We start from the raw sequence: 21,489 nt of genomic DNA, 5'->3' as shown, positions 1-21,489 counted from the left end.
AATTAATGAATTCAACTCAACTTAAGGAGAAGGAAAAACACACTAAACAATGTAAAATCACAGAAGCCTGCCGTGGCCTTAAGTACAGGGCAACCTGTTTTTCACTCAGTCTAGTTCTCCTGCTGGGCTACTGTGGAATGTAACACACAGTAATGTTTAATGAAAACAATCAAGAGACTTTACAAACAGTTAGGAAAAACTGTGTGTATGAGCTTTTGCTTGCCTCACAAACAATCCGTTCCCAGCCTGAATTGCCAGTCAGAAACTAAACTAGCAAGAATACACTAAATGGAGCACTAAGATGGTCAGAAGTTACTGAGTTTTCTAGTTTTCTGAAAAACAGACCGTCTGTTCATTGTAGTAACACTGCAGTAACTGTACAATTGACTGACATTGGCAAGGATTCTTAATGTGCCTGTACTGCACCATACATCTGTGTGCTTTGCCAGTGCTAGATGAACTGATCTGCTTGCACCAGCATAACCCCGTGTATCACCCACAGATCAGTGCAGTGGCTAAGTATTGCATGCATCAAGGCAAGTTCCTCTAAACCTAATCGATGCGATGCTTTTGTATCACAAAATTTAAAGTCTGCAGCTTGCTTGAAACAGATGCAGAAAAAGGTATTTGAGTCTATATGCTTAACACGAACTTTTCATCAGCTGCTAAGAGCAGAAAAAGTTTTCAGTCCTGTGTCAGCAGTACATTGTACCCTAAATAACGTCCAACACACCAGTCAGCCCCAAACCCACCCATCTGCCAGTTTAACAATAAATCCCCTTCCTCGCTCTCATTCTGTGTGCGTGTACACATGCTGCACGTAGATTTTGTGAAGTGCCTCTGGATGAGGAGAGGTTGTTTTGGGAGGTGCGCTGCACCTTACCTGTCATCAGCATTGCGGAGAGATGGGAGACGGAAACTCGTATTCCTGTCCAGCTTTGACTGACTCTTTGTCCTCTTGATGGACCCTTTCAGACGTTTACTGAAGAAGCCCTAAAATGAGAAATTGCAGGAGTGAAACAGGGAAACCAAGGCCAGTAACAAATCAATCAATGCACTGTTACCGAGTCCAAAGTCAGCAGTGATTCCCACTGACAATGATTACAGAACGTGCTGTACTGGGATTCCTCTGAGCAGGAAGAAAGGCAGGGCTAGATTGTCAATGACAGCTCCAGTATGTGACAGCTTCAAACGCTGTAATTAGCACTACTCACTTTACAGGTGCACTTCAATGAATTCCAACTAGTACACAAGAGACCCCGAACCCTACAATTATCATTTAATAAAGAGTAGTCTTAGATATCAGTATTTGTTCCTACCTCCCCTTTAAACGGCATAATTTCAGTTCTTGGTCAGATTAATAGTACAAGATGTCTTCTATTATGAGCTTCTATTGCACCCACGTTGTCCTTTTAAATTTAGATATAGCAGGTAAGTCTTACAATAATTTGTAATTTCAATAGTCTCACTAGCCAGAACCAAAATTTCAAAAGATTTCATACACTAGTGACCTCAGAAACCAGTCCTGGTATTGCTTTGAAGCAAAACTCAATTCAAAAAATCTACCTGTGATCTAAAAATAGTAAATCTTCAAGTAATCTGTCTTCTGAACTACAATTGTTCACCAACAATCGCAGACCCAAGCCATGTTAGTTGGAGGGAGCCTCTGGGGCTCGTCTAGCCCGGCCGCTGCCCACTGCGGGTGTACTGCCAGCACCAGGTCAGCCTAACTCTGACTTTGTCTCACTAATCTCCAAAACCTCTGGTGATGGAGGTTTTACCACCTCTCTGGGCAACTCAGTCCAGTGCTGCATTATCCTTCCAGTGAGAGAAATTTTCCTTCTGTTCAACAAAAACCTCCCAAGCAGCAATCTGCAGCTGCTGTCTAATTATAGCATCTGCCATTACAGGGAAAAGTTTGGCTCCATCGTATTTGTAATTCCCCTCTCCATTGCAGTAGGCTGCCTTATAGCACCCCTTGGCCTTTTGCTTCCCAGATAAAGCAGCCCTCACGGTTCTCTCCTTGCAGATCCCACCAAGAGCTACTGCTGGATTACCAGTAGTGTAACACAAGTACATCTGAGCACGGACATACAAAGGGGTTTGGGCATCTGCACGTGTGGGGAAATCTCAGAAATATTTCGACACCTGCACGTTTGATTTTCTCCTGTAGCTCTTTAAATTACTTTTGAGCATAACGTGTTTTAAATACACCATTTTGTGTCAAAATATTTCCAGGGCTTACAGACATTCACGCACATACATTCTTTGGTATGATCAAAGCAAATTCAGAGGTTCTTAATCCAATGGGATTAAGCAATATTTTACTGGTCGATTCTATTCTGCTCCTTCACAGAACAGCTGCACTGAGCCACCGTTCCCTGTGCACTGCTGTCGGAAGATATACCCAAACACACGTGAGTGAAACCATGTTTGTTAAGAATATTGTAGGCTGGTTATAGGTTGGCAGAATTTGCTCAAAGTGAACGTTCTTTTGGCGTGGATTGAACCAGCAGATCTACAGCCTTACTTTAGTAAAGGTCTAGTGACAGTGACAGTCAGCCAGGGCCAGCCCTCTCTCCCATCATCCGTGTTTTGCTAGGACAGAAGTGGAGTACAGCTAATTTTGAGCACATTCACAAGGCAAGCCTCCACAAGCTGTGTTTGGGACAGGTGACAGATGTTGCCCACAGCTGCCTCCTGTAGTACCGAAATCAGCAAATTGGAAACAAACAAGGTCTTCTGTTCATTCCTATGCAGAACACTGACAAAGCAAGAGTGTCTTGTTGGCTCCAGGTGACTCAGCCAGGCTGAAATATGCAAATTGTTCATCTCTCAGACTCATAAGAATTAGTCCATCACAACAAAAGACTACTTTATCTGTAATCTTTTAGTCTGAAAAAATCTCTTTCACCTCTTCAGGAAGAAAATGAGGTTTACCTACAATTGGACAGGGTGCTACATAATTTCATGTAGGCTCCCTTTCCCACAAAAGGTGGGGCCAGGTGATCTTTCGAGGTCCCGTCCAACCTGCGCTGCTCTATGGTTCGACAGTATTCAAAGGAAAGGGCTGTCACCCTCTTCTCATCAGTGGATGTCAGGTTAATTGTTAGAAAAGAAGTTGCTTCCGAACAGCAAAGCCCACATTTGGTCAGGCTCAAGACACATATTGCAAGCATCTCTAAAACAATTTTCCAGTCTCATATTTGGCTTTATCTTCCCATAATTTCAGTGCTCCTTTTGAAACAACATGTATCCTCGTCTCTTTAAACAAGCACACCCTTCAATTCCCCTCTACCTTTCCTCATTCTGTTCTTCTTGGTCCCTCTTCTTCCACACAATTCACTCCTCCTTGAAACTGCACAACTCCCCTCACCGTACACGCTGGTAGGTGGGTTCTCCCTCTCCTCACACTTGTTCTCACTCTCCTTCTTTTGATGAATGACCACGTTGAGTCCTGCTCAGCTGTCAAGTGTAAAAAAATCCCATCAAATGCGCAGTTCCTCAGGCCCACACCCATGACATCTTCAGCAAACACAGCAAGATGGCCTGTCTCCTCTCTTCCATTGAGATATGGATGGTGATATGTTACTGAAAGCCTATCCATATCCACACCTGATGCTGCCTGTAAGATCTTTCCAGCACGTGCAGATTGTCCTCTCCCAAATACCTGTGTAGGAAACAACCTGCTCATACACACAAGAGTCTGACACGTGTTTGTCCACAGGCAGCACAGAGAAACTGGGATGCCCTGTCAGATGGTGCTGCAGGAGACAAAGAAGGAATCTGGTTTTTGCAATATTCTGAAGGGAATGCTACATTTAAGGCTGCCCTTCAGTTTCTGAGGCTTGCCAGCTGGCAGGCTCCTCAGGGGTGAAAGCTGCTATATTCTCCTGAAGTGGAAAATAAAGTGGAAAAGAAAAGGCTTGATATCTAGATATTGCAAAAAAAGAAAACCCACAAATCTGCATAGCGTGTTGAGGGAAAAGGTAATGTCAAAAAGGAAGAAGTGGTTTTAGCTGTGTGTGCCACTCAAACTCTACTCGTGCTCCTGCACTTTTCTTGGTCCTGGTATTGAAAAAGTGCCTTTGAAAAAACTCTGTAATCAATAGATGCTCTTCAGGCTTCTCTTGGGGCCATTGCTGGAACTCAAGTAGAGGATGTACAGCTCTTTCAAAGGCACTTTCATATATTCTGACCTCTCAGCATAAAAGGTAACAAACCCAACTACAGGGATTCAGATCTGGTGGACCCTGGCTTCATTCCAGTACCTCTCAGGCTACTCAAATTGCAAACACGCAGTAACATGTTTTTCTCCCCTTAAGGGCAAATAAGACAAAGCTGACCCAATTCTGCAGGGTTCTCAAAGTATTTATATTGAATCATTCTAATCTCACTCAGAGAGGGACCGTGAATATTCATTTTTGTGTGCATGCACAATTTTAAATTGGCATTGCTTTAACATTAGTGAAACATGTTCTTGGTTTAATTGAACATAATCTATTTCCTAATGAAATAAATATGCTATCTGAGGTTGAATAAGGCTGTCCAGAGTTGACTACATGCAAAAAAAAAAAAATTAGGTTAAGAACATACTCAAGGATAAAAATTACTTAAACAAAGTATGTACTTATTGGTCATTCTCAAAAGACTTGAAAATATTTGCAATATTTGCTTTCTGCACCTTGCTGGCAGTTCACACAGGGCCGGTGCCTACAGATGGACCACCTGGGAGCAGCATGAAAAATTCACACGTGCCAGAACTGAGCAGAGCTTCTTGACTTCAATTTGCCAAAGGAAGTGCTTTTAAATACTGAATGCAGATATAAAAAAGACATAGTGATGAAATATAAACTTCTATCTGCAACAATATTGCCTAACTGAAAGTTTTATTTCCTTTTCCTTCTATAGAGAGGAAATCCCTGCCAACGCTGATCACTGTACCTTGTACCATTAAAAAGACAAAAACACCCTTATTTCTTTTCTTATTGTCTAACTATTTCTCTTAAATACTTATTTCAACACAAAACACACTCCTGTTTGGTTCTTATACCTAAATGTAATGAAGTGTCTGAGCTTTAAGAATCATCATGGAACATTTTTAAAAACAGTAGGAATTCTACTGCTTAAACAAACACCCTCAGACAAAAAGATGTAAACTTATTACCCAAACTGCCAGAAATTATGGGACTATGTTCTTAAAAAAAAAGAAACTGAAAAAGATTTGGTAGAATAAATTAGCTAGGATGCAATTTGAAAAAATCAGGACCATGTAAATGCAATGTTTTAAGAGGAGTCCAGTGAGAGAATAAACGTAGAAGAATTGTGCCTTAATCCCTCAAGAGACAGGTTTGATGGTACACATCTAATGCGACAAAGCTCACTACAAATTCCCCTCAGAACCACAGGTTTAGGGGAACAGGGATGGAAAAGAGAGACAGGGGGAGAGAGAGAGTGAGAGCACAGAAGTACGCACTCAATCAGGCACGTGGAATAGGTTTGGAGCAGGTTCATCATCTCAGCCAAAAGCATCAAACATTGGGGTAAGAAATCCCAATGATACAACGTCTAAAAATACTTCCATCCCACTGAGAATTCTATTCATCTCATTTGGAACTTAAGCAACTCATCTCTCTCTCACTCTGCCAAGAAGAAATCGCCACAGGAGAAGTGATAAATCCAGCAGGTTTCTGTAACCTCCCCCCACAGCAGCGCAGGGAAGGTACAGAAACTCTGACCCCCAAGTATTTTAAACTCAGGGATGGTTGTCATTCAGGGCAGCTTCGCCATTAGCAAATGCTCACTCCGTGCCAAAGATGACAACTGTCTGTCTGTCCGTAGTCTCAGTAGAGCAGCACATGAACTGCCCAACAAATTCAAAACCAGCCCAAGTATGAACTACTCAACTCTTGACTCAGTTCAACTCTCCGACTATTGCTCACCACAGAGGCACTGATTGAAGAGAACAGCCCATGCATCATAAATAATGATGGTCTTTGTTGTTTGAAAGTGAAAGGTTAATTAATGATCTAATGAAACTATACTGGAGAGGGACTTTTTACAAGGGCATGTAGTGATAGGACAAGGGGCAATGGCTTTAAACTGAAAGAGGGGAGATTTTGATTAGATATAAGGAAGAAATTTTTCACTCAGAGGGTGGTGAGGCACTGGCACAGGTTGCCCAGAGAAGTTATAGATGCCCCATCCCTGGAAGTGTTCAAGGCCAGGCTGGATGAGGCTTTGGGCAACCTGGTGTGGTGGAGGGTGTCCCTGCCCATGGCAGGGGGGTTGGAACTAGATGATCTTTGAGGTCCCTTCCAACTCTAACCATTCTATGATTCTATACATAACAATAACAGAAATTATCCATCCATGAAATGCAATGGTACTAGTGGAAGTTTCCAAGCACAAAAACCAGGGTAAAATGAGTGATGACAAAGGTTCATCTTACATGCAGTGCTGTGGTTTGCAACGCCATTACCGACATTAAGTATTTCTGGAGACAAACACATCACCTTTTGGAGGCTTGCAACACATCTTGAACATTTCTAATTCTCCATGAGGAGCACTAATGCATGATTGATGACAGCAGGTGGGTAACTTCATTTACAGAGCAGTGAGACTTGTTCTCTCCGAGGGGAAGGACTGAACGGGTACAAAGATAACACTCAAGTGACTATGGACAACAGCAGAACTGCCTCCCAACTACTGCACGTTGCTAGTACATGGAGCGTTTTATTTCTTAAGTTGCTCACAAGCAGTTATCAAGGAAAAAAAACCAATAAACAACTGTAGCCAAGTGAAAACGCTCTCCTGTGCCAGTAACATTGTAGAGCTATGGGAAGCAAAGAAGCAGGGGAAGAAAGCCAGATCGTAAAATGGAAGGATAAAACTAGCAGGATATTCCAGGGATTAGGAGCAAACATAGTGAAGTTTACTATGCCTGTAGCGTAACAACATGCCAATATACCTAGCAAGAAGGTGAAGTTTGCTTACGAGCACAGTAACACTCACTATTAAAATATTAGTAATGACTACCTTTGAAAAGGCTCTCAGCTACTCACACAGTAGAAAAGCAGATGAAAAGAACTATACATATGTCTCAGTGGTATTATAAAGAACAAGACGGTGACTTACAACCGTCAAATTCCACCACCAACTCATCCAAAAAGCCTGGCACTATGTCACCGAAGTTTGCACACGGGCAGAGAACAACAAAAACCATGTTTGAATGTATGAACAAAGGATAAAGCACAATAAAAGTAAAGTGGTATTATGTAAATCTGCCTTGGCTTTCCTGCTAATGCACCACTCTCTTCTGATCTTCTCGTCTCAGCAAGAAAACCAGAACAAACCCCAACTCCAAAAGTATAAACTGATTAAAGGCAGACAAGAGGAGGGGATTTAGAAATGATACTTTTTAAAGACCGACTATTTTAGAAACAAAAGCAAGGAGGGATTATAGATGTATAAAACAAATAGAATGGAAAGTAACTAAGCTCCTCATGCACTCTGTTACATAAGAAAACCATAGGCAAATTAACATGAGAGGCAGCACATTTACCTGATTGTCAGGAGACCTTTTCTAGTGCTATCTATAAATCAGTCCCTAGAATCCTCTACCACAAGATATTATACAGACAATTTTTTTTTTTCAGCAAGATTAAAAAGAGATTATGTGTTTATATAAGGAAGAATAACATATGTAGCTGCATTAGTCAGGTTTAAAAATAACAAGAGTGAGCAATTCTCATGCTTCAGGACACAAGCTGATCAACAGCAAGGATCAGGAAGATATTTTTCCCCTGATGGGACAGCACTGCAGATTTGGCCAGAGAACAGTTTCAACTTTCCAATGAAAAATCATCTGTTGCCACAGGAGGGATGCAGAATAGGATGAACGAGTTTAAGAACAGTAAGAAGAAAACCAAGGAAATGGAGAGGATATCACAACAGGAATACATTGATAACACACCTGTTAATAAAACGTATCATAAGATTGCATAAACTCTGCATGATATTCAGTCAGAAGTACCGAAGGAATCAAATTTCCAAGTCACTGGGAATCATACTTAAAAATTCATGAAGAAACAAGAGCTAGCCGAATGCTCGGAGAGCTACATCGGCTTTTCAGATCCCAATTCAGCATGGATGCAACTGGGATCAGAGCCTGGCTGCCTTCACGGGAGCTGTCCCCGTCAGGCACTAGTGTAAGAAAAGAGCATCCTTAAAAGCCCCTATCCAGGAATTAAGGAATAAAGGTCAGAAGTCTGTCTAGAGAACAACAAAACAATGGTGATAAACAATAAATATTATAAGAAACAAGCGACCTGAGTCTATCAGAGTGCTTAATCAAACAACCGTTATCGGCTGTGGCTGACGAAGCGCATGGAGAAGTGATGGCTCCAGCCTACCTCATCACAATTCAAGCGGCTGCATTTTTGTCTTTCCCTCATGTCAGGAAGGAGGCAGCAATTTTCGTGACCCTGGCTCTTTAGTCCCCTGGCACACAGCCAGCAAGCAGCCCAACACTTCAGAATACCTTTAGATAATACAACAGACATACTAATTAGAAAAATTAAATGGAAATGAGCTTTATCAAAGCTCTAGTAACACAAACCTGAGAACCGGCTTCAGGAATATCTAAAAAGAGTAATTACGACAAGTGATAAGGTACCAAGGTAGAAGAAAGGGTCCAATGGGATGTGGTGGGATAGTGGCACGACTGCTCCTGTTTAACATCTTTGTTAATGATCTGGAAGAAAAGCTAAACAGCACATTAATTACACTGAGCTACATTAAATTAGGAGGTGAAGTGAGGGCCAGGGAGGACAGAGAAATGACACAAAGGGTTGTGAGCAATTAGAAACTGATAACACACATTCCTGTGAACTTTAGTACCAGAACTTGGAGAATCAATTGAGAGGAATTAAAAACACAAGAGCAAGAAAAGTGATAAAAGGGCCAGAAGGACTGATTTGCAGAGGATGCACTAATTAAACTCTGAATAACTTGACTAAGCCATGACTCGGAGGTGAAGAACAGAACGAGTCAGTGCACAGTTAAACCAAGGTCGGCTGGCATGTGACCAGTGTTTAAAGCTATATATATTCATAGCTTCCCTACATCAAGTGCAGGGGAACTAGATAAAGTCAAGTTTACACCAAATGTGAGGAATTCCTGCTGTTGAGGTCCACCAGACCGAGCCACAGACTAGACACACCCATCGTCTGACTCAAAGGTAACATCTGATGTAACGAACAGATCCACTTTGGCAGAAAGATATTGTGAAGGTTATAGAGCCTACCAACAGTGTTAGCCCAGAACGAAGATACAGATGAGAACAGGGTGAGCATTCTGGAGATAGTCAAGCACCCATTTATGCTCTACGATGCAAAATCTGCGGAATAATAGCCAGCATACCTAAGCCATCACATCACAGGCAAAAGATAAAAACTTAAAGCAAATTCAAACAAACGTGTTACGGTAAGAAAAGAGTGGAAAGTGGAAGGCAAAATGTTAATCTTACAAAAGCGGGGACAGATCTGAGCACAGACAGTTCTTCATGGAGGATGCCACGACGCCTCCCATTAATGTAAATCAACAATTCCATCTCTGCATTGGCACTGAGGCAGAATTAAAATATGTACTTGTATGCTGTCAGGTCACATGGCCAGAAAAGATCAGACTTGTCCTAACCCGGCAGCATGACGGTAGTGGAGCGGCGCTCTGGAGAAGCAACAATCTTGCTGACTGCATAAAAGATGAGGCTGGGCAGCAGTGAGATCTCATCAAGCTTTGACCTTCACTTAGGTTGGCTGCGTTGTCTTCTGTTCCATTTAGCAGTACTCTTAAAGAGCAAAGAGGCAGACAGGATTTCTATAGATCCAATTATACTCTCGACTAGAAACAAACCAAGGAAGGCAATCTGTAAGTATCAGTCTTCCCATCATATGCACACAAAGTTCCTATAAAAATCATTTTATTTACTTCAAAGATTGTGTTCTGGCTTCCTGTCTCATTTGCGCTTGCTTCTTTGCCTCTTCCTTGTCTTTTTTTTCTAATAGCCAGCAGACATGAATGAATCATATATCATTTGTAATAACAACTCACTAACAACCCTACCCCAAAGAAGGGAAAATTGGAGAGCACAATGTGAGACTTAGCAATTCCTTTCTATCCTGCCACTGCAGGAAGTGTGAAGATTTTGATAATCTCATATTTACCCCAGTCCCTCTTTTCCAATGGCAGAGCCATGAGAGATACAGCAGGCTGCCGCAGCGCTACCGGGGCTCCACAGTGCCACAGCAGGGAACGGGATGCACTGAGACCGAGACGCTCTGCCAGGACACTGTGCGTGGGAAGGGAAAAGCTGGTTTCTCGCCCACCTATGCGTCACGATGCCTACTTCTAGCCAGTTCCGTCTGCCTTCCTATTTGTTCAGTCAAATAATGTTCGTTATTGAAAATATGACTTTTCCTATATAGGCGTATCTATAAACAGCACACATCTGCCTCTATGTGAGAGGACACACTCACACACTCCTCATTCTTAATTTTCCTACCTTTCGTGCCCTTCCGTTCTCTCTCAGTATTCCTCCCAGATACGCTTGGAAATTGTCAAACGGCAATTAACACCACTGAACCCGGACGGAGACTAATGTTTTAACTGCAGACAGCAATATTTGGGGAAATGGGGAAGAAAAAGAAAGGACAAGCACCAAGAGCTCTTATCTCTGTATGTATGCCTTGTGCGGTGTGATGTCAGCATTAGCAGAATCCACTTTATTCCCCTTGGTGGGAGATAACCAGAACAAACACGTTGCACATTCTGGTCCATGCGGTGGTTAGTCCTGAGAAAGAGTATGTTTATAACTACTGAAATTCTACTTTTCACACATCAGTAAATTTAAACATTTCTTTTCCTCCAGTGCACATAGAGGAGGTAGGAAGGCAAATTTCCTGAACTTTACACGTCAGTCCCTTAAAATAAATCCTTCATCGACCACTGCCACTGAAGAGACTACTTAAAAAAATGTCTCGTCAAGGAAATGTTCCCTTAAAGGCCATTATGCCATTATGAATCAAAATTCCAGATGCTAAACAAATGCCAATTAGCAGTATTAAAAAAACAGATGCCTTGTTTTGAGTGAGTACCACTGCCTGGCGTTTGAAAGGAAAAAAAACCTGCACAGAACATGCTGGAAGCCACTGTCCTATTGAGAAGACAGCTTTTAAATAGCTTTTCTGAGAGGTAAACTTAAAAAGCTGTAAAAGCAACTTATTATGAAAGTCTCAGCATAATTTTCCATCAGTATGGAGGAAGGTTAAGCTGTCCCCTGCCTTAAGCTGCTTTCTGTTAGAAATCCAAGCAGCGAGTACAAGAGGCATGGCACAGAGTCAGGTCCGCGGGAAGAATAACTGAGACAGCACCACACTGCAGCTGCCTACCGCGCTCCGACCTATGCTGTAGGCACCGATGTTTGGGAAAACAAAAACGTGAGTTCTCTTATTATTCATCTCCTTTATATGTACAACAAATCCCTGTCAAATAAAGATGATCTCACACACGCACAGAAATTTAAAGCCATTATAGGCACCTCTTACATAGAATCATAGAATGGTTTGGGTTGGAAGGGACCTCAAAGATCATTGAGTTCCAACCCCTCTGCCGTGGGCAGGGAAACCCTCCACTACACCAGGTTGCCCATCCTTCACTTGAAGCTCTTCTCAGACCACTGATTTGAGACTTCCATGAGGCACCCAAGTCATCGTACCTACTTCTGAGAGCTGGGAAATTCTTAATATGAATCAAAGGAAGAAACATGATTCCTCTCCATCTTATCATCCACCCATTAGACGTGTGCCAATCCACAAAGTTAACAGGGCATTTTATTTTAGTAGTTTTGGCTTGAGCTCATCTGTGCTCTTAAGCAATCTGACTTCTGATTGCAGCTTGCACTTTTAAACAGATCACAAGTTGGCATGTTTTAAAACAAGGTGATCTCAGTCCCCACCTGCACCACAACCTGCTACAGAGTAACAGCATATAAATGGGTTATTCAGTGCAAAACCTACAAAGTCAGAAGCCTTGTCCCTACCAGAAAGACAGGAGGGTGCATTCTGCTCCTGGGTATACAGGTGGCCAGGCAGACAAAAAAGCATGATACCAGCTACATGTGGCACAATTAGCTTCTAGTTTTTTTGCTGGTTTATGCCCAAGAAAGGCAGCCACGTACTGCTTCCTGAGCCTATTTGCCAGAGTCCTAAAAGCCCAAATCACTGCCAGGCAAAATGAGAAACATTCTGCAAGGTTCTTGTTTTGAAAGGGAGCAGGAGCTAAGAAGTATTAGAGAACTATTAGAGAATAATTAGAGATACATTAAGACATTACTTAAAAGATAGGACCAACATTAAAATAATCGTACAAAAATGAGGAACAAAGGAAAAAGGAGGCATATAAAATAAACAATACAGATAGTAACCAAACGCTTCTGATATGTAGCTTGCAGTCGTTAGGCAAAGGCTACAACACTGCATATATATTTTCAAAGGCTGGGGCAGTTACTTATAGATGAAAACAAAGACAACAGAGAATTTTTTGTAAATGAAGATGAGAATAGCTAGGACTTTTAAAGGCTCTCAGACTTCAGAAATCCTCCTGGAACTGTGTGGACCATGGGCTCAGTATAAAAATCTCAGAACTTGACGTAACAGAATATTCTTGCGACAACTTCACATGCAACTAGACCAAGACCCATTTTTTCCCCAAGTACCATCCAGAAAACAGGTCACTGAAGTGATAGAAGATAGTTTGTAGAATCACAGAATAGCTGAGGTGAGAAGGCACTTTTGGAGATTGTCTAGTCCAGCCCCCCTGCTCAAAGCAGAGTAAACTAAAGCAAAATGCTTAGGACTGCGTGTCCAGTCTGGTTTTGAATGTATCTCCAAGAATGGAGACTCCACAACCTCCCCAGACAATCTGTTCCAGCGTTTGATCACCCTCCCAGTCAAAAAAGGATTTTTTGCTCACTGTCTCTTGTCCAAAGAGCCTGGCTCCGTCATCTTTCTTCCCTTCCATCAGGTATTTATAGACATTGCTAAGATTTCCCTCTGAGTTTTCTATTCTCAAGGCTAAGCAATATATTCTGCTGTAACTGCTACTTCCGATATTTTTTAAACTAGAGGAAAATGTGATCCATCGTCTCTCAATAGACATAAGACGTTCAAGTTTTGTTCTGACAAGAAAGCCCTTACAAAAGAAATATTCTTCACAATGAGGACGGTCAAACATCAGAAGAGGTTGTCCAGCAAGGCAGTGCAATCTGCATCCTTGGAGGTTTTCAGCACCCGACTGGAGAACGCCCCGAGCAACCTTATATAAGTTGGTCCAGCTTTGAAGAAGGAGATAGACCATCGAGACTTCCAGAGGTCTCTTCCATTCTATACTGTTCTATGGCTCTGAAAAGGCACCAAGTACGAATACTCGGTATGTTCACTGCTTCCTTGGTCCCTTTTTCAATTCCAATAAATCATGAGTTTACAGGTTGCTTTAAACACCATATATTCTATACACTCTGACCAACCTTAATCCTTTTATAATTTAAATAGCTCTCATTAAATCCTTTGTTGTTTTTTTTATTTTATTTTTAAAATGACCCAATGTAGGATTCAATCAAAACTCAAGTTTCACACACATTTGGATCTAAAGTGAGCTAGGAAATGTGCTTAAAAAGGACGAGTGCTATCTAAAGCAAAGCAAGAACGTATACATTAAGGTACAGAAATGACACTCATGTCCAAAGACAATATACATGAAAACCCCAATGTTCACTAGATAATTCTTCTCCTGTTTTTCCTCAGGTTTTAAAGTAGACAGATTACTTGCCAAAAATAAAGAGGGTTATAAAAATATTTGCAATATTCAAGTTTGATGTTTTAACACACAAACAAATATTGTTAAAAAATTACTCAGCACCTCATTTTCACTTGAAGCATTTGCCCTCAGCCTAATAATAGAAAGGCCTTTGTGCTCTTGGATACACTGACCAAAGACTGACACAGGCAAGAAAATCCAGACTCTAGCTGAAAAAGTCTCCTGCAGACTCACAGCCAACTGAACTCACGACAAAAAACGAAGAGCTAAAGAGCAATTAACGCACCTGCAGAAATTTCATCTGCTTCCAAATAAACTATAAAGCCATTCCAATTTTCTATCTACTTCGTTGGCATGAGGAAAAATAACACGCTATCGCCAACCTAAACGAACTTTTTTCTTAGTCAAAATTGAATATGTAATGCAATCCCTGGCAGCCACTTCAAAAGTATTTATATAGGTCGCTGCCCACATTAACACTGATGTTCCACTATCTGCAACTTTAGATCAAGGCAATGAAAATAAGCAAGTTACAGATCTACCAGAAATCTCATTGATAATACATGACAGTTGATAGCTCTTGGTCAAATGGAAATATTAACCAACTACTTCCCCCCCTCACCCAGCTTAGATGTGCACTGTGATATTTTAATCTCCTCCTCCTATTCAATGAGAAAAATTCCTCCTTTGCAGGAAAGGCATACTTACTGGCACTTTGAAAGGTGAAGTATTCGAAGCATCCATGGAGTTGGTTTTCTCAGAGGTGCTGGTCCCGGAGATGCTCCGTCTGCGAGGAGATCTCTCTGCTGGGACCTCTAAGGAAGAGAAGAAAAAGCAGGTGAATGGGTGCTGCGGGGTGGGGAATAGTCAGGTTTTATGCTCTGCAGGACAGACGCCTCAGCAAAGTTTCAAGTGCATTACTAAACTGCTGAATTACATTCACCTCTCTCTATATATCTTATTTACTTATTAAATTACAATGGCACTTCCACTGACAGACTCGAGGCTGTGAATCTGACTTGACTGTAGGCAACAGGCAATTAAAATAAAGAATGCTGGAAAAGATTAATACCCAAACATATTTAGTATTCTGTTACTGTTTGTGAGATAGTATTCAGAGAATTTTAAATTTTATTTTATTTTATTTTACATAAGCAACACAGTAACTAACAGATAAGTAAATCCAAGACACAGGGAAGCTCAATTTTAGGCAGAGCTGAGTACAATTTGACAAAGGTCAAAGTTCGGTCTTATATGATCACACTACTTGCTCAAACCATGCAACCAGCAGAAGACTCATAACTGCCCAGGTAATATGACATATGCGTCTCTGCAGATAAAAAAATAGGTCAACTTCTTCTCATTCTAGCAATATGACCTTACTAAGATACGACTTTGGCATCTTAAATCCATGCAGGCTGATCTGACGAGCACAAATATTCACAAAAGACACACTTATATCTTTTTCTTCTATAGATACTAAAATAATGGCATAATAAATTATACATGCTATTAAAAATATCTACATAACCACACATATATGCATTTTTTTTTTTATATAGCTAGATCCACACACATATACATACAGATACCTTTATCACAACTGCTGCCCATCTCCAGCTCAATTGCCAGGCTTAAAGGAATCCAGCTTCACAAAACATCCCCCAGCACGGGGAGGAAAAAAAACCCACTTCCTAGCAGAAAGTCCATTGTTATCTTCTGAGTCTTAAAGAAAAGGAGTAAGCCGTGACTCCAGGCAGTGACATTTTGACTCCTGCCGTTTTCCTTTCAAGAGACAGATGCAGCTTAAACTTCCATTTCTGGCCGCCTGGCCCTGGGGATCCGTGCTACTTCCACTTAAGAGAAAGCTGGGTCTCTGCGTTCCCCCTCCCTTCCCTCAGCTTGCAGAGAGCGAGCGAGCGAGTGAAGAAGAAACACAGAGGACTGCAGCTATTCAATCAATCGCTCCGACTGCACATCCTCATTAGTTACTTTCAGGCTATTAACAGACGCCCAACTGCCGGCGTCCCCCCGCTACAGAGAATTTCACTGTATCTCCTGATTCACAGCAGCAAAAGAGGTTTACAGAGAGAGACAGCCAGCTGGTGCCACGAGAGCAGTGTTTTCCTCCAAATAACCGAAGAAAAAACGAGACAAGCCTTCTTCAGGGATAACATTACTTGTGATGTCTTTGCATACCGGATTTTGATTTCACCAGAGTTGTAATACGTGTCTCCCACGGATGCTTGAGGAACGACAAAATGGAGCATCCTGAACGAGAGGCTAAGAAATCTGGACCCTGCAGTGTTAGTGTCTCACGCTGTAGATATTTATCTTTTGAAAAATCAAACCCGCTAACATTCAGCCTCTCAATCTGCTTCTAACCACCGACGGGGAAAGAGCTGCTAAGAGGGAGAACAGCCTCCTAAACCGGGCAAACGAAGTCCAGTTTTACACAGCGGGCAGGGCACGGCCGCTCGCTGTCGACCATGAGGATGATGCGTGCACCCCCTGCTCGCACCGACCGAGTAAATCACGGTGCATCAAAGCCCGCAATAGCTGCGACAGAGCGATACCACCTTCGGGGAGATTTCTCCTTCAGCTGATGAGCAGCATCGGGTACTTTCTTGTACAGCTGAGGAGGCACCGCCTGGTCCAGCGCTGGAGGGTAAGTCCCCGTCAGGGGCACCTTTAGAGAACAAAGTGGTTGGAGCAGGGCCAGTGAGAGATCGAGGTTTTCAAATAACGGTCAGTCCCACCATCTCAGGAGCCGTTGCAGAGGTTGCTAGTTTTATCTGAAGATGTGCTCTCTTTATACCGCCAGCCCCCTCCTCCTCCCGCCTCTACAAAGGGAAACTTATTTTTTGCAGCACCTGTAAGTACTGCTCTCCCAAAGAGAGCTGTGTTACGTAGGATTTAAGTGATTACTTCTGCTGTTCTCACTGTAAACGTAATGAAAGCAAGCAGGAGTGGTATATTCACGTGGAAGTGGGGACTAAAGCGAGCACCTTTTATTTTACGTCGAATAGTAATGTGTAACGTAAAAGGTTTGGCTTTCTCCACTTCTCATGCACAGGAAATCACATCAAAGCTGCTTCAGTAATTTAACACAGTCTGTTAACTTTGCTGAGTCAGAAATGAAAACGAGAGCCCCGAATTCCCCGCTATTTTCAACAATAGGTTCTTCAGGAGCAGCAGTTTAGGAAAAAGTTTAAACCAAAGGGAGCTGAAAAGCTACAACAAGGAACATGCCTGGCTCTCCTTGGCTCGCCTCTTCCCCCACATCCACCCAGCAGCAGTTCAAGTTCTCTACAAATAAAACACTGAGATTCCATCGGTAAAATGAGTTTCTTCCGTTCTCAGACCGTCACAGAAGTGTACCAAATGGGAAAGGGAAAATTAAACATTCACAAGGTGCCCGCAATGCAATAAAAACTGCTTTTCCCCCTCTTCTCCTTCCAAAAAAAACCAAGAGCAAATAAACAGTATGCTCAGTCTCCAGGAAAAAGACAACCCAGATATAGCAAAATTGTTGAGATATGTTAAGTGGAAATCAAAAGCTAAAGCAACCTGCTACGATGCCCGTAGAACAGTATTTTTGCTGAGTTGTGTAAAAAAAAAATCTATACTGTCACCACCAGGCAAAAAATTCCACAGCTCCCTCTCTTGCTCCACGAGTAATGCTAGAGGCTACTCTTACATAATCTTCACCTGCTGTAAAAATCAATGTACCTCTCGTCGGCTTCGTATTAAATTACAACTGCTTTCTGCATTGCTCACTCTCCGGGACTAAGACTACAGAAAAATCACACTGTACAATCTGAAACCCTTTTCATCCACTCTCAATTTCTGAAGGGAAAAAAAAAAAAAAAAGGTAGACAGATCTTCCCCTATTCAACCTTAAAAAAGTAATCCATCAAAAAATGAGCTGTAAACATCCCTATGGGACAATTTTAAGTTATCACCTCATATATTGGTGATGTAAATAAAATATTTATTCAAATAAATATTCACACACTACACAAAACAGTTACAAATGAGCTGAGCCAATTACTCAGCAATGGCAGGTGCCTCTGAAGAGGGAACTGCCCAAGGATACAAGGAAGGTAGGTCTCCTCACATCTTCATATTGTGCCACTCTCTACCCTCTGCAACACCAAAGCTTGTTTTGTTGGCCAGAAGGCAGCTTTGTGTAAGACAGATGCCACTTACTACTCTTGAGTAGTGGTGATGATTGCTGTCCTTTGAAGGCAACCTTCTTGGCCACAGCGGAGTAGCCTCCATGACCTCCAGTAAGGATGCAACTCTGTGACTCGATCTGAATTTCCTATTGGTGGGTGCTCTGGTCACTTGAAATATGAAACCTTGGTGTCGTGGGAATTTGTATTCTACTGTGAAGAGCTTTTTCTCAGCAGGAGAGAAGTAGAGATGAAACAAACGCCCCAGCTTTGCAGGACAGTGCTTGCTACTCTATCTCCATTTTTCTGAATTAGAAATGTATCGGAGAAGGGCAGGAAAACAATCAGGAAAGAAATATCCTCAGGGGTTAGAGTGAAAAGAATTAAGTTACTGAACTTGCAAATAAGGTCACAGAAACAAAGATTACAGGGGTGTCCCTGATTTTGCAAAGGGCAATGCAACGAAACGACTGCACGACTCAGTGGGACTTGCGTCAAGACTGCGGCATGTTCCAGACCAGGCTTGCATCCTCCCAGGACTGGCAAGAACATTTGCAGATCCGAGTTCCCACTTATGAAGTCCAGGAAGTGACTCTAAAGCAGTCCCAAAGACCTACCTGGAGATGCACTGGCAAGCATGGCTCTTGTCTGTTGTTACTCATAAGGGGCTCGTACTGGTCTCTGCCACAGTGAACAACTGATCAGACCATCTACTCCAGGTCCTACGTTCCTATACTAAAGTTCTCAGCCTGGTCACGTTCTGCACACCAGTCTTATCAGTTGTGACTTTTAGCAGTTCATAGTAATCAAGTGATCAAAGTCACAATCAATAATCAAAGTCACAATTTTATCAATAACAACACATGGCTTAGCACTGACCAATTACCTGCTACAAGATCCTTCGCTCTGATGTGCAAGAAAGATACGGATTTGTGAAAGGCTACGTTTACCATACCCTGAAAAAAAAAAAAATTGTAATACTGACAAAAAATTGGTATTTTTTTCCCAAAACATAGATTCTGTTGAGCAAAAAAAATAAATTAAAAGAAATCCATCCTCAAATTCATTCTCCGAATATCATTATTTGATATCTTTGTGTTGTCTTTACTTGGAAGGAGGCAGACTGCTCGTGTGTATTATCCACTGGTTCGGAAAATAAAAGAAAGATACAATAAGGTTTCAGGGACTGGGACTTCCTTTTGTTTTGTCTGCACACATCCTGATATGGTGGTACTTTAGCCTGCGACTAGAGGGGACAGAGAATATGATTCATAAAAAGAATCAATTCATTCTGCCTCTCAAGTCTAGCTTAATTGCAGGCATTTGAAAAATACAAAAACAGTTCAATACGACCAATTACCCCTCCAGAAGCAAGTGTTCCCAAAGACTGCCTCTCAGGTACACTGGAATTAAAATGTCCCCAGCTGAAACAAAACAAAACTCACCTAAATATTTTCACCCCCTTTATATAGCTACCTTGGCACTCCCCAGGAGAAAATGGTAATTGCTGCTGGTCGGAGCATTAGCTGAACAATCAAACAAGCCTGTAATTAGCCTCTTGCCTGAAGGAAGGATCAATAAGCTACACATACTGTGCCCCTTTTTTAAGTAAAAATTTGTTGTCGTTTTAAATGTTGTAGCACTCACGCAGCGATAGTTACCACAGTGGACAAACAATCTAAATATTTATTTATGCCACTTTAGAAATTCCTTTGCCTGGACAGGGTATCATACATTTCAAATATGGTAATAATAGCCTAGAGGGCTCTTACCAGGTGCAGGTACTAGACTGAGTACTGAACAGGCACCATTTCTGTCCCAAAGTGTTTATGGTCTTAACTTGAAATAGGGCAGTACTAATATGGGATAAACCCTACGCAGGAGGCAGGAGGGAAGAAGTACGTTAAGGAAATAAGACATGCAAATTAAGTAAGTCACCCTTTATAGGCCTCTAGGCAATTATTTATTTTTGAAATAAACTTATACTAAAATAATTATCCCTAGATAAAGAACTGAATCCTAGAGGGTGAAAACAAAAAGGGATCTTGAGGAAAGATTTGGAAAAAGAAAAAAATCTTTGTTATTGGAGATATGTAAGAATGGGATAGACCAGTGTTTCTCAAAGACACCAGGCAATGACAACAGACTAGAAGGGACTAAAGGATTTCAAGGCCTCCTTCAGCAATATTTTCTACTCTGTCAAAAGGCCAATTAGTCTTAGGGATTAACTACAAAAGAAATACAGGATAAAAACCCGCAGCACTTGACTTTCTGTGACTCAGTATTTCTTGCACAAACACACTTAAAAGAAATAATAGGCTCAATTCTAAGCTTGGAAGAGTTGGAGCACTTCTGGGTTTGCTGTTGGCAGCTAGTTTTTGAAGATGTTATTCGTAGATGTAACCACCAGTTGAGTGGTTTAGTACAGAGACAGACTCAATATTTGTTTCATGAACAACAGGAACTGCAGAGCTTGTTCCTTACTTTACAAAGACAGTACACAAAAACTTCTAGCTTGTAAGGCAGGAAAACAAACCAAAAGAGATACAGCCTTTCTACTCTGCTGCATTTCTATTAACTATTTTCATCGTGAGTTGTGGTAGGTGCTTGTTTGACCTTGATGGTTCGGTCTCCTCCTATATGCACATATTTAAAAAAAATTAAACCCCAACATACATATATATATCATTTAAAAATATATATTGCTTTATATGCATGAATGAATGTTCACCAAGTGGGAATATTCAGCTGGGCTGCTAATTCTAGTACTTTCATTCCAAATAAACTACCATGTTGAGCCTATCGAAAGTATCTAATTCACTTTTAGAGCCTTTTAAACATAAATAAGCATTTCAAGAATAACAAAAATTCAACATGCTCCAAGGCAGTTTATGTATCATTCAGTAACATCATGGCATTCACAACTTTGTTAAGACCAAAGAGACTATTTTTGTCTCATTGTCTCTTTAGGGTTGTTTCAGAGTGCTCATGTGACAGCACTAACAAGAAAAAGATCTCATTGGGTACAGTAAGTATTTATTTATGTTTTTTCTACACTGGTGAAAATACCAGCTGACAAAATTAGACATAGTAATAAAAAACAGAAAGATAGAAAGCATTAGGAGATATACAAGAAGGAACAAGGAGAAGAAATGTCTGAACAGCATCTTTCAGATGAGTATTAACTAATGAAATAGGAAGCCTCATATAAAAATGTTAATGTTTTACCTTGGAGCAAACATTCTCTCTTATTTTGTTCACTTGGGGAGAATTCAGACTTGGCCCAATTCACAGACTGTCATAAAAATTTAATTAAATGACTATTTAAGAAGCTCAGGGTAAAGGCAAACTCAAAAATCCCGATCTGTTTTAAGTCCTGAAGTCCAAGTTCAGGTTCTGACTAAAATACATCATGCAAATTCTACAACATATAACT

At 41.3% G+C, this 21,489-nt stretch overlaps 1 protein-coding gene across 4 annotated transcripts in view; it reads right to left on the bottom strand.

Annotated features, from left to right (window-relative positions):
- Window positions 1–21,489, bottom strand: part of RASAL2 (RAS protein activator like 2) — a 122,718-nt gene that overhangs the window by 36,130 nt on the left and 65,099 nt on the right. For 3 of the 4 annotated variants that reach the window (XM_009978458.2, XM_086617153.1, XM_086617152.1), the window contains exons 1-2: window positions 14,584–14,634; window positions 884–993 (exon numbers count right to left, since the gene is read on the bottom strand). In XM_009978458.2, coding sequence (XP_009976760.2) covers window positions 884–993; window positions 14,584–14,619 — 146 coding nt within the window. In that variant the 5' untranslated portion in view covers window positions 14,620–14,634. Of the gene's footprint in view, window positions 1–883; window positions 994–14,583; window positions 14,691–21,489 lie in introns of those variants that run through there. The other variant, XM_086617151.1, reaches the window with a different exon arrangement.

The sequence above is a fragment of the Tauraco erythrolophus genome, chromosome 10, assembly GCF_009769465.1.
Source record: "Tauraco erythrolophus isolate bTauEry1 chromosome 10, bTauEry1.pri, whole genome shotgun sequence".
Lineage (NCBI taxonomy): Eukaryota > Metazoa > Chordata > Aves > Musophagiformes > Musophagidae > Tauraco > Tauraco erythrolophus.
The sequence above is the reverse complement of the archived record's forward strand: the minus strand, read 5'-3'. Positions and strand labels throughout refer to the sequence as shown.